The 16239-nt window shown below is 38.6% G+C and overlaps 1 protein-coding gene across 2 annotated transcripts; it reads right to left on the bottom strand.

Moving 5' to 3' along the window:
• Positions 1–6344: 6344 nt before the first annotated feature.
• LOC122024189 (GDSL esterase/lipase At4g10955-like) lies at positions 6345–11421 on the bottom strand. 2 transcript variants are annotated; one of them, XM_042582750.1, is made up of 3 exons: positions 11101–11421; positions 10032–10140; positions 6345–7506 (listed from the first exon to the last, which is right to left on the bottom strand). In XM_042582750.1, exons 2-3 carry the CDS (start codon positions 10091–10093, stop codon positions 6528–6530), a joined length of 1041 nt encoding a protein of 346 aa, XP_042438684.1. In that variant the 5' UTR covers positions 10094–10140; positions 11101–11421; the 3' UTR covers positions 6345–6527. The 2 variants fall into 2 exon arrangements, with proteins under 2 accessions (XP_042438684.1, XP_042438685.1); XM_042582751.1 differs by having other exon boundaries at positions 11185–11421.
• Between the last annotated feature and the right edge of the window lie 4818 nt (positions 11422–16239).

The following is a 16239-nucleotide window of genomic DNA, read 5'->3' as shown; positions in this document are numbered from 1 at the left end:
TGGGTGCTTTGCTCCATAGCACAAGTCCCTACACTCACATCTTCAATTCTTGGTGATTCTTGAGGTAATGCTTCCAGTAAGCATTCCCCTTCACATAAATCATCTTCAAAGAAATGTTCAGAACCTGAATCACTAACAACATCTTCAGCAACAATATCAGAAGGATCAGAAATTTGCATAATCACATAATCATCACAAAAAATACTAGAAAAATCATGTGAAGTAATGGGAGTAGGGTCAGGCCTGACAGAATCACTACTTTCCATCTCACCACTGGAGTTTTGTGCTTGCAGCTGATTGATGGATGATGCAATTTGGTCTAACTGTAACTGTAGGTTATGTATCCTTGAGATTTGTTGCTCTTAATGCTCACTCATTTGTTGCATAATCTCTCTGAGTTTCCATGTTGGCTCATCCATCAGAGGGTCATTTTGTTGAAAAATATTGTGGCATAAAATTTGTTGAAACTTCTTGGAATCCATATGAACTCTGGTAAGCTGGATATGTCTCAATAAATGGTCCTTGTGCACTTTCATACCTGAAACATGAATTATCCACCCAATTAGCATTAAAACCATTTGAAAATGACTCATACCCATTTTGTTGATCCATGTTTGGGTAAAATTGATACTCAGGTTGAAAACACTGATAACTCTCCATTCCACCTCCAAAATTCTGAAAATATGGATCCATGCTAAAGAAATCTCCTGTTCTTCACTACAACACTAAAAATCAAGATTAGAAGACTTAAGAGCATAAAGTTTCATACACATGAAAATATGAACAGTAAAAGCACTTAATAATTCAAGAACAAATCAACATGAAAATACAAAAAGAATAAGCAATCAAATCAATCAAGAAAGATGCTAACAAAATAAAACCAATCAATGATCAATCTAAAATAAACACACATTGCTAGTTACTTCCCCGATAACGGCGCCAAAATTTGGTGCTAACCTTTTTGCATGTCACGAGGCGCATCAAATTAATAACGATTGGAACTCACTAAAATTAAGACACGTGTCGTAGTAAGGAGTCCCAAGTCGTATTTTTCCAAAGATAACTAGTTAATGTGTGTGAATTCTAGAAGTGCTTCCAATCAAAATCTAATTTCAATTAGGTCAAGAATAGCATCAAAGAAAGATAACTCTCATCTAAACATAATCCACTCCCTTCTAACCAATTGAGCCTCAATTAAATTCGAGATCCAATGCAACATTGAATCAAATGAGTCAACTACTATCTCCATAATTTTCAACCACAGAACCACAGCTACTCTAGCTAGAACAAGAGTTTCTACATTCAAGGCTTGCAACCCATCTTAATCTTACATGAACCGATATAGCATTCAACTCATATCCACATTCATAGATCAAGTAATTCTTTCACCATCAAAATTTAATCTCATTGACAGCTTACTTAATGAAAAGAGCAAGAGTTTTTCCAATACAAGAATTAAAACTAACTCAAATTTGTAAAATTCGAAACATTAAATTCAAAGCAAACACTAGGTTGTAAACTAATTAGTTGGCTACAGTTAATTACTACATCAGATTCAGATTGTAAACATTCAACAAAATTAGAGAGTAAATAAGAAATTCAGATAAGGGAATTGCATAAAAATATTAAGCCACTAGTAGAATTCGGATTGCAAGAAATCTAAAGGAAATTGAATTGCAAGAAAGAAACCAGAAATGGAATTACAGAAAAGTAAATTAGATCTGAGGACCTGAGCAATGTGATGAACAATTCAAAGACAAAGATAATGAAAACCTAATCTATAGCATTCCACAAACCTAATCCCGTGGCAAAAACTTCCTCAATCTGCCAGGAAACCTCCAAAACAGAGGTGCTCTCAGAAACCTCCTTTCAAGCACCCGACAAATAATCTCTGAGCTTCCAGCTATTACCAGGGAACGATCATAGCTCCAGGAAACCTCCTTTCAAGCTCACATTCATCTGGTAATCCCATCGGCCAAGGAACAGAGCTCAGGTTCTGTGAATTGCAAATCAGATCGAACGGCCAAATCGACACAGTTTTGCTGCGGAATGAAGATTGGAAAAGGACCAGTAGCTCTCAGGAGACCTCCTTTCAAGCTCTGGTGGATGCGAAGATCGTCGTTCGGGAAACCTCCCTCGAACAGGATCACGGCAGTGAGCAGAACCCAAATCACTCCGAGAAACCTCCCTCAGCACTCTCTGATCTCGGAAGATGGACGCCGGCAGCTCGGAGATCGCCGTCGGTGAAGAAATCAAGCTCTCGGATCTGGAACGTGGAATGGGAGCAACGGTGCCGCAAGGAAGAAGAAGGAACACTGTAGCAAAATTGCGAACATGCCGAGCCCAACGAAGACACTGTAGCTTCTCAGGTTTTAAACATGTCCCTCTCTGATTGGATGGTCCACATGCTTCTGGGATCAATCAACAGCTGGATGAACTCAGATCTGGATCAAAGTCGTTGGATCTTCATCAATGGCTCAGATCTACTCCTCATTAGGTCGGATGGACCAGATCCTTGACGGATGGCCCAGATCTCTCTAATCTTCAATGGACGGTCTATAATGCTCCAAGGTTTGATCGCCTCGTTAAGCCCTTGATTTGAGCCCAAATGCGGTCTTATTTGATTGGGTCCATGACCCTTTTGATGCCTACAAAATAATAAACAAATATTAACATCAAATACCATAATTATAAGCCAATATGCAATTAAGTCCAAATTCAAATACAATTATGAAATATGATGTAAATGTGAGATTAATCTATATAAAGACCATTAAAAATGTGCATTATGAATCAAGATAATATAGCTAAAATCATGGTTATCACACGGCTAGACGAGCGCGCAACATGACTTCGACTACGAAAGAAAGGAAGAAATCAGTTTGATTCAAAAATTAAGCCAAGAAAGAGTGTATCTAGGCTGCACGGGAGCCTTGTGTGGATCAGGCTCAGACCGAATACGTATAGGACTCCCTCTAGCAGCAACATGTGTATATGATACTTTTGATCGGCTAAACAGGAAGCTACGTGAAGGTAGTCCGAGTGGCTCTTATATTTCTTGAGCTCTAGAGGATTCGACGTCTCTATTTGCCATCTGATTGGGAAGTCCGGACGCTCAGGAAAGTGAACAAAAAAGTAATATTCCATCCAATGTTTATTGGAGGATGACATCTTATCAAAGAAAACAAGGTCACTCGGACTTGGAAGAGAAAAGTCCCTGACTCGGACAACTTGGGATAGTAGAAATAATGGAAGAGCCGAGGAGTAAGGGGAATACCGTGCAGGTGGAATAGAACAATGACCCCGCATAACAGCCAAAAGGAGTTGGCACCAATTGATGTAAGGAAATACGAAAATATTTACAAACTGTCGAGAAAAAAGGGTGGATCGAGAACCGCAGACCGATGGTAAATTGGTCCCGGAAGAAACAAATGAAGCCCGGAGGTGGCTCATTTGGGCGATCAAAAGCTGAAGGAAGGCCAATTTGATAGCCAAAGGGAATTTCAAAAACATCTCTTAAACTCTCAGCATCGCCTCCATCAAACCTGGACTCAATGGATGTATACCAGAGTCCAGGGACGGAGGCAGTAGGCTGGAAAGAGCGTGCCATCAGAGCAGTGGCGAGAAATCAAGGAGTTCGATTGAAAGAAACAAAAAACGTCACGAACACTAGACAAATTCGATGGAGGGAAGGTGAAGGCTTACTAGGAAGGTTGCTAGGATCGTCGGAGAAGACACAGGGGGTGATGGCACTGATGCTCCTTTGCGAAGACGAAACCGCAATGAAGAAGAAAATGCCAAGTGTGGAAAACGGCAAAGCAAGCGTGCTTATAAGGCCTGCGGTTGATCGATCTCAGCCGTCTGATCTAGCTTCATGAAAACCTAGATGAAGATCCGATCATTGATTTTGAAATGGTGCACGTCTCGGGATAGGCGAATATTTGCCTGTCACATCAAGCGTGCGGCGGCAGTAGTCGACACGTGGCATTCAGTCATTGGATGCATTTAATGAGCTTAATTACAAAAGGTGTGGTCTCGTGCTCGGTTATAATAATCAAGGATTTGCACGATCTTCAAAATATTTGGATGACATCATCCTACTCCGCGCTCACTCTAGGAAAATTTTTTTTCCAAGTGTTCATACTCATCCTCCTAATCGGCTCAAGGAACGAGCCACAGGATTGAACCCTGCATCGTCATAGTGAAGTTGAGCCACGTCGGCTATCAGTCTGATCCATGATTACATATCAGGCATAGTCTGATCGGACAATGGAGCATTCGGGCCGAGCAGACCTCAAATTCACTAAAAACACATTTTGTCTAGTCAGTTGGACTTGCAACCTCCTTCGACTAGACTTAAAGGGAAGGGTTGTGATGCGACGATAAGAAGAGTCTACTTGGCACAAGTCAATTGTCACGTTGAAGGAAAGTCAAAGAGGTCAACGCGTAAGGGTAAGCAAGGTACAGTGTGGGTGCCTCGGCTGATTGGAGGGATTACTATCCGGTCGGCCAAACAGTAGGCAACCGATACTCTAATTAATCGACCCGCTGAATGGGCTAGGAGCCCATGCCGAACAGACTTGTAATACGGGCCGATCGGGGCATCCGATCGGCTCTGAGTACGGCGTTGGCTTTGTACTCATAAACGGGTCGTCTGACCGACACAAGGAATAACACTACATAGGAGGGAAAGACAATTAATAAGGAGAAGAAAAAGCAAAGGGGAACACAATATCTATTAATAAATGTGTAGAAGACAAGAGAAAGATACTTTCAATTTGTCATTAAACCACACCATTAAAGAAGGAAAGACGAAAGATCATCCAGAAAGGTATAAAAAGGGTCCATAGGTATGAAAAACAGGAGGGGAAAAATATTTCTGAGTTCTACGATTCTCTACTTTCTTACTCTTTTCCTCTGTCCTAACTTGAGCGTCGGAGGACCAACGCCAGGGACCCCTTCTCTGATCTTGATTTTATTTAACAAGATCATTGAAGTCTTCTTTCTGTCAATGGCCACCTCATTCTCGACTTTTCAGCTTCCTTCATTTAGAGGATTAAAAACTATAATTAAATTTCTACTGTAGTTGAATTTGTGGATTAGAATTAATAATTTTTGTTGTTTTTAATAAAATATTTCCTAAATTCTTGATAAAATTATATGATACTTTAAATCAAGTTAACATATCTTCAATTTAATTAATTCTGAAATTAATTTTTTAATCATTCATTTCAATTTCAATTTTAAAATCCACAAACTGAATTATCATCAACTAATCGATTTTCTATTTTATTCAATTTTGATAGTAAAATTCGGTATGATTTGTTAAAAAAAATAATTTAATCAGTTTTAATTTATTCAATTTCATTTATTTGATTTTTAACTATTGCTCACACCTATACACTACTAAACGCTTAAAAAATGTATTTCAATCAGTCGTTATTTATTTATTTTTTTTTTTCTGATGTTGAATATTGTAAGAGTAATTTTAATATGCACTAATTTTAATTGGTAAAATATTTAAAATTAAAATTTTTAGGTTTTTCAAAATAATACTATTTATTTATGTTAAAGAAAGTTCTATTTAAAAAAAAAATCGACCACGTCGTTTCTGGATAATTATCGAAATTCTATAATTTATCTTTTTTTAAAAAAATGGAATTTTGGAAAAAATCCAAAAAAAAAATCTTTCTTTTTTCCATTTTTGCATTTTTTTTGTGTGGGTGAGAGAGAGAGAGAGAAAGATGCCTTGTGTTATTGATTTAATGAAAAATTCAATTCTGATCTATTTTATTTTTTATTGAAACTTTAATTAAATTTTAAGGATAGTTGAAATAATTATGACTAAATTAATTTTGATTAAATTGAAATAATTCTTATTAAAATTAAGTCAGAGTGCTTGAAGGAGCTAGGGGACTTGGATATCAGAGTGGCACAAAGTTTTTCAGAGATAGAACTACATAAAGAACTCAGGAAGTTAAGTTCATGTCGGAAACTTTACTAAGGCCGCGTAGACATATCGCGCTGACCTACAGTGAGATCGATATTGGCAGTATCAGTCCTCCTAAAAGAATTAAAGTTATTTTGCCTGTTCTGTGCTCGCATCCATAAATTCAAAACTAGCTTCGTTTAGGTGAAAATATTAGTATCTTTCGGAAACTATCGTTGTTCCACCATCTAAGTTTCTGTAACATTTCAAGGTTTCCAATCAAGTTCCGAAGTCGAAGTCACAATGTATAAAACAATGAATAATTGAGAAGAGTTTGTGAGCCAGAAAGTAAGATGATTGATTCATACTAATCGCAATATAATCTCTATATCATAAGCTACAAAAGATGAAGCCCTATTGCAACTTGATCTTCTCACTTTTAATAGCAACAAATGCATTTAGTATATTCACAGACCGAATTAGAGAGTTAGATTACTGAATACATAAGCAAATTGGCATTTATCACAACAAGAACAAGAACAATTGGTTGTGATGAATGAATGATCCATCGGTGTCTTGAACAAGAACAAGAACAATTCTAACGATGCATCTCGAGATAATGATGTTGCTTGGATTGCAAATGTTGATCAGGCAGCCACCACTGGTGTACAGCATGAGCAGTTGTAAAATCAGGGGAATGACTCAGATTTACCGTTAGATTTGCCGATGGAAGCAGGTGTAAGGGGTCAGAGTCGTTTCCAAATGCTCTTACGAATAGGCACCCGATGGAATTCTGAGTCGCGAGCTTCTCAATATTCCCATATCCAAGCTTGTTCATGAAAGTTCGGTGCTCAAAATAGCCGATGTACTCAGAGCAGATATAATCACTTGGATTCACAAAGAGATGTGGCATCCATGTTGCTAGAATGGCGAAGGAGTCTTTCGGCGAAGATTCCTCGAGTTTGTCTTTCAAGGCGATGGAAAGACCAGCTGTGATCAAACTGCCTGCGATACGGATTCCCTGCTTTATGGTTTTGTCTTTGATGCTCTCAATCGGAGCTGAGACAAAGGGTGGGTTGAAAAGAAAGGTTTCGAGAAGCATCCCCAACTTAGCCATGTTCTTGCCGACTAGTATTGCAATGGCAGATCCCAGAGAGTGGCCGCTTAACCATATATTGGAACTCCTGGCAGTAGAGACTACATTTCGTACTGCTTGCATAGCAATTGTGTAACGGGATGTCTTGTGAAGGCCATTTTTGATGATGTTCAGGTCTAACAAGCTGTCTCGAGTTAAAGATTCCTTCCGACGTACTGTACCTCTGAACGCGATGACAAATTTAGGAGCATCTTCGACTGAGGAATCTTTGGAGGCAGGAGGTTTATATTTGTAAATGGCACCAAATATTGAAGAATCAACATCATCAATAAGTGTTCCGGTTAGTTCAAAACCAAATGACTCCCACCAAGGAGGTGCAATGGCATCATGGTCTTTGCGATCGTATTGCCTATCAAGCTCTAAGACATAGGCACCTTGTACCAAACATGCAATGACTGATCTCCGATGGTGCAAGCAATTCCTGTATAATGATTAGATAAAAAAATAGTTAAAAGACTATTTTTTCACATCAAAGAAATTAAAACCCTAAAGTGGAGTAGCTTTGGTCATAGTTGCTCCAAGGTGGAACACAGAAGGGTATTTTGGAAATCGAATTATGGGTGGAGCACTGTTTTGATAAATTTTAAAAGAGTGGTGCTCTTTTGACGATATGGATAAAAAAGGACACTTGTTTTTCTACCATTATATAAGAATGCAACGAATGACTATGAAAAATACTAGAATGTTGGTATATAATTTAATTAGTTTAAAAACTAGGCGTCACATGGTGAACTTCATATCTCCAAAATACATATGCAAAGTTGAAGTGAATGTAATTGATTTAAGAACACATTTTATCATGAAATTCAAGAGTATTTATAGATGCTATAACATGTATTAAATAGAAAGGGAGTTTTGGCACAATGGTAAAGTTGTTGCCGTGAGACCTAGAGGTTTAAATCTCAAAAACAGCCCCTTTCCTATGACTGGAGTTTCGTGCACTAGGTTGTCCTTTTTTTTTTTTATAATTGTTAGTTAGAGCCCTAAGAGCCAATCATATGATGATTGTTGTATGGACTCATTGTATCATATTCTTATGTATATAAAGACGTTTGTTTTGGTTATTATACTTACTTGTATTGGTGCCAAATAACTAAGTATAATAACGTCCTTGAGTAGAAGGTTCTTATCTATATCAATCGATTGGTTGAATCGATAGTGAGATGGTATAGAGAACACTACTCTTAATCATTCCTAGTCAAGTATTAACATTCAGGGACAATGTTAATGCGACGAGACTAGCATGTAGGTCAACTTGATGACTTGATCTCACAAGTCATGGATATAAAGATATCAAGTTGACACATGAGTATGCATTGGAGAATGTATACTGAATGACCCGTCATGAGAAAGTATCATGGATCGTTATATGAGTGTCATATACTTTCTCATGTGGCTATTAGTCCTTGGACCTGAAGTCACCATGGTTCCCTACATAAGGAGTTACATACTTTGACTTCGTCAAACGTCACCCGTAACTGGGTGGACTATAAAGGCGATTACTGGGTATGTAACAAATTATGCGGAGGGATGTGAGTGATGTAGATGAGATCTATTCCTCCTATATAACGGGAGTGACATTCTTATTCTTGATAGAGTGAGACCACTAAGTGCATGGTCATGCCCAAATGAGTTAATATGAGATATTGAGCTCATTTGATTAGAATGAGTCTACTTGGAGTTCAAGATTTAGATTGATCAGAGGATGCCACCGTCTATGCCTCAAATTGATCAATCTAGATGTCAAGGATAGAAGGACACTTATCATATATTGTGAAGAGTCACAATTAGTAGTCACAAGGTGATATTGGATCTCAACATTCTTGTAACTTGGGTAGTAATGATGTGTTGCTAGATACCGCTCATTACTTATGCTTCTAAATGGGTTTAGGAGCATTGCCAACGTTATAAGAACCTATAGGGTCAAACACAAAGGACAATTAGATGGAGATTAGGTTCATTTGATGTACCTAGAGGATTAGGTTCATGTGATGAACCTAATTGGATTAAATCCAAATTAGATTAATTGAGTAAGACTCGATTGAGTTAGACTTGAGTTAGACTCAAGTGAGGTTAGACTTGAGTTAGACTCAAGTGAGGCTAGACTTGAGTTAGACTCAAGTGAGGCTTAATGATGATATTCATTGAATTTTGAATTCAATGATAAATGGAATTCAATTTGAATTTTAGATTCAAATTTCGAATGAGTTTCAAAATGGTCATTTAATGAAGAATATTAAATACTCATTAAGGCTCATTAATGAGGCTCATTAATGATGTTAATGAGCATTACGTATTTTCATTAGATGAAAATACTTAAGCCATTTTTTACTCTTATTTTCATGATCGATCATTATTATTCCTCCTTGCTTCTTCCTCCTCCTTGGCCGAACACCTTTAGAGTGCTAGCACACTCTAAGTGTTTTCTCCATCTCTATTGTTCGTGTGGATACGTATAGAGGTGTGTCCACTTGAACACACTCGAGATTCGGCAACTTTTGGACGAGCGGGATTCGCGAAGGGCTTCGCTACAAGGGTAATCTCTTAACCATGTAGATCTAATGTAGATCTAGGATAGAAAAACATGTACACGAAATTTTTTTGTTCTTTTAATCTTCGCACGGATCCGGTGGCATGGGATTTCGAGGTTTCCGCAACGCAAAAAGCGGTTTTTGCGGCTCGAAAATCTCAACAATAATATATATTAAATAGAAGATCATCCTTATATTAGATACTCTTATAGATGAATATTCATTATCGTATGAATTTAAGCATTTGCTAATGTGAATTAGGAGTAACAAGCATACAATAATAAAACAAGTACCAATTTCTATTAATACAATAATAAAGCAATAATTATTTCTTCCTCAAATATTTAGAATATGCAACAATCTTGAAATATATGAAATATAATCGTAAAGAAAAATAAAATAAAATCATAGTTACCAATCTATAGAGGTAAGATGTACCGGTCCCGCTACATCAAATAAATCCTTTTCCATAGTCATTGTGGAGAATTTTATTAGCTCTTTCCTTGATAATTAGCAATATGGCGCTAAAGTAAAATAGGAAACAAGTATTAAGTTAGTGAAACATCCGAAGTATTTTTCAAGGACATGCCAAAACATTTTGTTAGTTCGATAGTAAAGCTAGAGAGGGAAGTGAATAGCCAAACACTTTAATTTGTTTGCTCTTGTCTATAATAGAGTTAGTATGCAAGAGATATATCAAATACAAGCACGAAAGACAAACAAACAAACATTTATCCTTTATGTGGTTTGGAAGACCAGGTTCCTACTCTACGGCCTATAACTTGTTGGTGAATCACTTCTACATTCCCTCTACACTTTCACCTTTGCAAATTGCTTCTGGAGTACAACTAACTTTTAAACAAGAAGATAAACATATAAGTATACAATAAATACAACAATAAGGAACAATACAAGATTACTAAGCAATAAATGAAAAAGAAAAGAGAAAGAAACCATTGTATGATATTATTACTATATACTCCAATATGAAAGGGAGTCTTGACGCAACTAATAAAGTTATTGTACCTTGAGGTCATGGGGTTGTTGCGGAAACAACTCTTACAAAATGCAAGGTAAGACTGCGTACAATTAATTTGATATACTCTGATGGAAGTTTCATGTACTGGGTTGCTCTTTATACTCCAATATGCATATTTATCCAACTTATCTAAGTGGTATATGGAAAATATCATGCCAAATATGGTATTATAGAAACAATAAGAATTATGATAGTTGTGATCATAAAGCTTAATATGATAAGTCTCCGACCGAAATTAATTAGCGATCATTACTACCATTACTAGACACTGAAAACTAAGGTATGGTTGCAAAAGAAGACAAGAATAAGTAACATGTTTCTAATATGTTACTTATTGTTGCAAAACAAAATTATAAATGCGAGCATTTGACCTAATTGCAGAAAGGATCTAAGCAAACATAAAGACAATCAAAGTGAACAATTAACAGAAGGCTTAAAGAAATACCAATTAGGTACAATAATAAGTTGATCTGTGCATAAGCTGTGCTTCGGATTTAGCTAGTAGATGAATCAGGGAAAGGCCGTCTACCTCAATGATTATAAAAAATTAAAAAAAAAAAAATCCAACGAGTGGAGGAAATCCGCAGAGGTATTAGAACCTTCTGAGTTGGGCACGAGGCCAAAAGGAAGAAAAAAAAAAAGGATTTATCCGTTGAGGCAAATGAGAATGTATGAAAGGGAAGAAGAAGATCGAACTTTCCTTGACGTGAGAGGTAAAAGAGAATTCTAAGAAAAGAGGAACGGTTCCAAAGGGACGATGGGAGAAGATGTCAACCCTCTCTCTGTTGGAGTCTTTATATGGCAATGGGAAATGGGCCTGTGGGCCGAAAAAGTGTACCATCTAAGATAATCGGATTCCATTTTTCGTCTCTATTGCTATTTATTATATTTATTTTTATTTTTATCTCTATTCTCATTGATATATATATATATATATATACACACACGATTTGTTAAAATACGGACATGCACATGCGTACTTGTCTGCGACCACACATGCAACCCACGTAATTTGGTTTTTTTTATATTTTTTTACCATCCTCGACGCGCTCTCCTCTCTCGTCTGTGCGTGCCCGCCTCGCCTCCTCGCCTCTGGCCGGCCGGCCGCCACCCACCGGTCGCCCCGACTCCTCGCCTCCGGCAGCCCACCAGCCGGCCACCCATCGACAGCCGGAATCCCGACCAAAATCTGGCCGCGATTGCGGTCGCTTTTGTGGTGGCCAGATCGCGGCTGGATTTGGCCGGATTCCGGTTGAAATCTAGCTGCGAACCGACACGGGTTTGGCAGCGACCGGATTCCGGCCGCGATCGCGTCGGATTCCAGCCGCGATCGGCCGGATTCCGGCCGTGATCAAACTTCAACATGATTTCTATCGCGCCAGATTCCGGTGAGATCGCGACCGAATTTCGGCGCGATTGTGGCCGGAATCCGGCGCGACTATATCCCCTCGCCGGCGAGAATTCCTCTCATCTCGGCAGTGGGCAGGCGGCTCTCAACTCAGCGGTGGGCAGGCGGCAGCAGCCGGAATCTATGCCGCGATCCCCGACGGGTTCACCCCCTGGCCTATAGCGTGGGTGGGTCCAGGTGGCCGGAGGCCACCGGCAATGGGCAGGCCGGTCGGCGGCGGGGCGCAAGGAGGCGCGAGGGTGGCTGGCACGAGGAGGCGCGGTGGCTGACGCGAGGAGGCGCGGTGGCGAGAACGAAGGAAAATCGAAAGAGAAAAAGCTTTTATTAAAATAAAAAAATGACATGGACTTTAGTCTGCAGCAATCCGTAAAATAGGGTCAGTAGCATAACAATTCTCTCTCTCTCTATATATATATATATAAAAAGAAGACAAGAATAAGCAACATGTTTCTAATATGTTACTTATTGTTAGAAAACGAAATTATAATGGCAAGCATTTGACCTAATTGCCACTACAAGGAAACCGATGAAATTATTTTATAGAAAATAATTTGTCACTATTATCGTCGTAATAAGCTCGTCGTAAACTATAATTTACGACGAATGGAAATTAATCATCGCTAAGATTAGTGATGGGTGGATCTCAAATTCGTCGCTAATGCTCAATCTTCGGGATCGAATCGATTAAGAAACCTTAATGTCGTCGCTAAAAGCTAAAGCTAAATCGTGATTGAACAGAACGTCACTGAATATATCAATGTTAGCAACAAAATTAACCCAATTCGTCGTTAACCAGTGTTATTAGCGACGAATTGGAATAAAATTGTCGCTAACCCCATTTTTTTAAACCAGTTTTATTTATTTGTATTCGTATCCTGTTTAATAGTTTACAAATTCACAAATATAACTCACAACATCCACAAATCTACAACACATTCACAAATTTATAACACACACTTTAACATCATCAAGTTCATAACATTAAGTTCACAAATCTAACATCAAATCCAAAACTTCAACAAAAGCTTGCAACATCAAGATCTAAGATCGAGGAGGATTGTAATGCTCCAAGTGTCAACCGGTTGAGAATTTGTTCAAACATATCTTATCCGGATCTCACTACTGTCAACTCATTTTGGATGTTTGCTAACTGAACTTGGGTGTTTGCCAACTCTTTTGCTGTATCTTCTAGTCGTTGCTCGATGGATTTAAGTTTTTTACGCAATGCTGCGTTACTTAATCTGGATGAGATAGCATATAAAGAAGTTCATCTAACTGGCTTTAGTTCATTTCTAAGTCCTCTAACATATCCAAAATGAGTACCGAGAACGTGATGTAATTTGACAATAAAAATATCAAGGGATGAAAATTCATCCAAATGTTATGAAGATGAAACATATGAAAATAATAAAAGGCAATACAATTTGAAATTGTTTTTTGTCTGACTTGGTGGAAAATATAAACCAACCTAGATTCGTAATACAGTGTTAGATATGGATGAGCATAAAGCTAAACCATGATCATGTGTGCACGCCCTAATAGATTTGGCAAAGTAAGAATGTTGCTACGAAGCTAAAATACTTGATAGAAAACTAAACAATTTAGAATAATAGTCTGAGCACAGTTGAACATAAGAAAAACGTAGGAGTATTCAAGTAATAGAAGATTTGATTTGGTTCTCATTGATAAGTAGCACTATAAAGTAACGGTCAGCTAGGAATGTAGCTCTGTTGTTAACTTAGTAAAGACTCTGCACTATCCTGTAATACAAAGAGCGTCAGTGTAGGCTAAGGAAGGGGTTTCGACGTTAACCATCCGACACTAAATTCAGTACTCGGTCTCAAGAAGAAAGTAGTAGAAGCAAGTAGTAGCAAAGAGTGTACAACATAATGGAGCATCGCATACCTCCGTCTGTAAATGGAGGCCCCTTTTTATAGTGTCATTGTAGCGCCTATGTACTCATCCCAAAGCATATACATATTTTCCAAAGCCTTCCTAAAAAAGACAAGTCGAAAAGTGTCTCTAACATCTTTCGTTAAGTAAACACGCAAATCTCTGTAATGTGACAGTGTAGAAGTTTCCTAAGTATGATTTATCTATAAGATATTCTTTGTTGTCGGCAATACAAACTTCTAAAAGAGTATGATATAATATGGATGTGGGTCCCGCTATAGGCCGATAGGCCAACATGCCACCACTCGGCCCGAATATCATCAGCTCGACCGTATAGAATGCAGCTACTAACATGTTCTTCACTTAGCTTTCATGTCGTCAATGAGGCACACTATGTTCGATCAACCCTTAGGTTTGATCAGCAAGGACGGTAAGCCGGATAACTTAGTATTTTTCTCCTAACCTTATCTGCAAGTTACGGAGGATGGCCGTTTGGACGGTCTAGTCAGCCCTTCACATTCGACCGGCTCTGAGAGCCCGCTCGATCAACCCTGCCCGGTCCGCAGTCTACAATTCTATCTGACTCTACGACTGTAACGACCGCCCTTCTACTACCGTAACTTACCTTACAAGGACCGACGTTACATTCCGTACATATCTAATTTTCCTTTCTGTATCTTACTTCACACATAACTTACTGTATAGTTTAGAGATCTACTCTAAACTTGTTTCGATCGTTGATCAAGATGTGAAGCGCTCCTGGCTAGCACAGGGCCCAGCCGTGTGAAAGTCACATGGCCATGTCACCCAGGGGTGCACGGCCGTGCGGAACCACACAGTCATGACCCCCGACCGAAGGGAAGTGGGGCACGGTCGTGTGGAACCACACGACCGTGTCACCCCGAACAGCAGAGAAGAGGTGCACGACCGTGTGACTCCACACGGCCGTGTCACCTCGGCCGAGACGGGGAAGTGTCCGGCCGTGTGACTCCACATGACCGTGACACTTTGGGCTAAGAGGAGGAAGTGTTCGGCTGTGTGACTTCACATGACCGTGACACTTTGGGTCGAGAGGAGGAGGGGTGTGGCCGTGTGACTCCACACGATCATGACACGATCGTGCGGGATCACACTCTGCTACACAAAATGGGGTATTCTTCCCCTTTGTTCTCCTCCTTGGTTTACCACTTTATCCCACACCTTTAGGGAGAATCTTTGACACACCAATCACTACCAAACTACAATTCATTATACACTACTTTTAATAGTATTTTTCATACTAAGAGGAGATAATAAAACATATCCATTAGTACCAAACTCTAACATAATCAAGCACTAGCAACCTCCAAGATCGTTTCCCATTGTTCCGTCACACACACCAACAACCATTGCTCCTGCTGCCCCTCCTACTCGAGCTTTCCTTTACCTTTATCTGTAGCATAAGGAAATGCAATCTATAAGCAAAGGCTTAGTAAGTATCATCTACTCACAAACTACTCATTAAAGAGATCATGCTTTTTAAAAAGAAAACTGCTTGGAAAGAAAACAACAAACATGCACCTGAGTATAGTTCACGCTAAAACACATGCTTTGCAAATATGCACATGATATGTATTTTTAAACCAGTTTATCATGCAAATCATCAACTTAAACCATGCTAGTGATGTAACAAGAACAGAAATCTCAGCATATCGTAAAGTTCATCAACACTACACTTAGAACTCAAGTTGTCCACTTAATGATGGTTTCACTTTAACAAACCAATAAACTTTGAAAACTTTATAATACATACTAGTGAACATAATAATCAACTTTCTTGGGCCCGGCAATGTACCACTTTACACATATCCTTAATAAGATCTGAGGTAGCTAATCCCGAATCTATTAAGGTACTACTAGGTGAACTTATGTCTAAGGGCAATCTAGGAGCTCATCCCAAGGACCTTGGTCCAGTACATGCCACTTCAAAGTAAAATACTTTCTTCTAATATCATTTTCTTTTACTTTACACTTGCTTGTCATTCCAACAAACACTTGATGTGCACTTTTATCCCCTCACACTTATAAGGAAGCACTTTTAGGGCCTTTGAATATGCTTCTTAGCCCCAAACTAAATGGGAAGCAATTCGATACTCCCTACACATGCTCTTAGTCCCCAAAGCTTTAGAGGGCTTCTTACATAATATAATAAGCTTCTTCCTTAACATGTCTAAAGCATAACTCAACATAAATCTTCTAAATCATGCTAAAAGACATTACTAAATACTTCTTCGAAGCAACTTA

Source organism: Zingiber officinale, chromosome 9B, assembly GCF_018446385.1.
Source record: "Zingiber officinale cultivar Zhangliang chromosome 9B, Zo_v1.1, whole genome shotgun sequence".
NCBI lineage: Eukaryota > Viridiplantae > Streptophyta > Magnoliopsida > Zingiberales > Zingiberaceae > Zingiber > Zingiber officinale.
Note: the sequence above shows the minus strand (reverse complement) of the source record. Positions and strands in the feature narration are given on the sequence as shown.

Bases quoted from the DNA above. Each gene is read 5' to 3' on its own strand.
- LOC122024189 (XM_042582750.1), bottom strand. From the start codon at position 10,093: ATGACTATGGAAAAGGATTTATTTGATGTAGCGGGACCGGTACATCTT. The intron at 7,507-10,031 runs GTAACTATGATT...ATCATTATACAG, and splicing joins CATCTTACCTCTATAGATTG to GAATTGCTTGCACCATCGGA.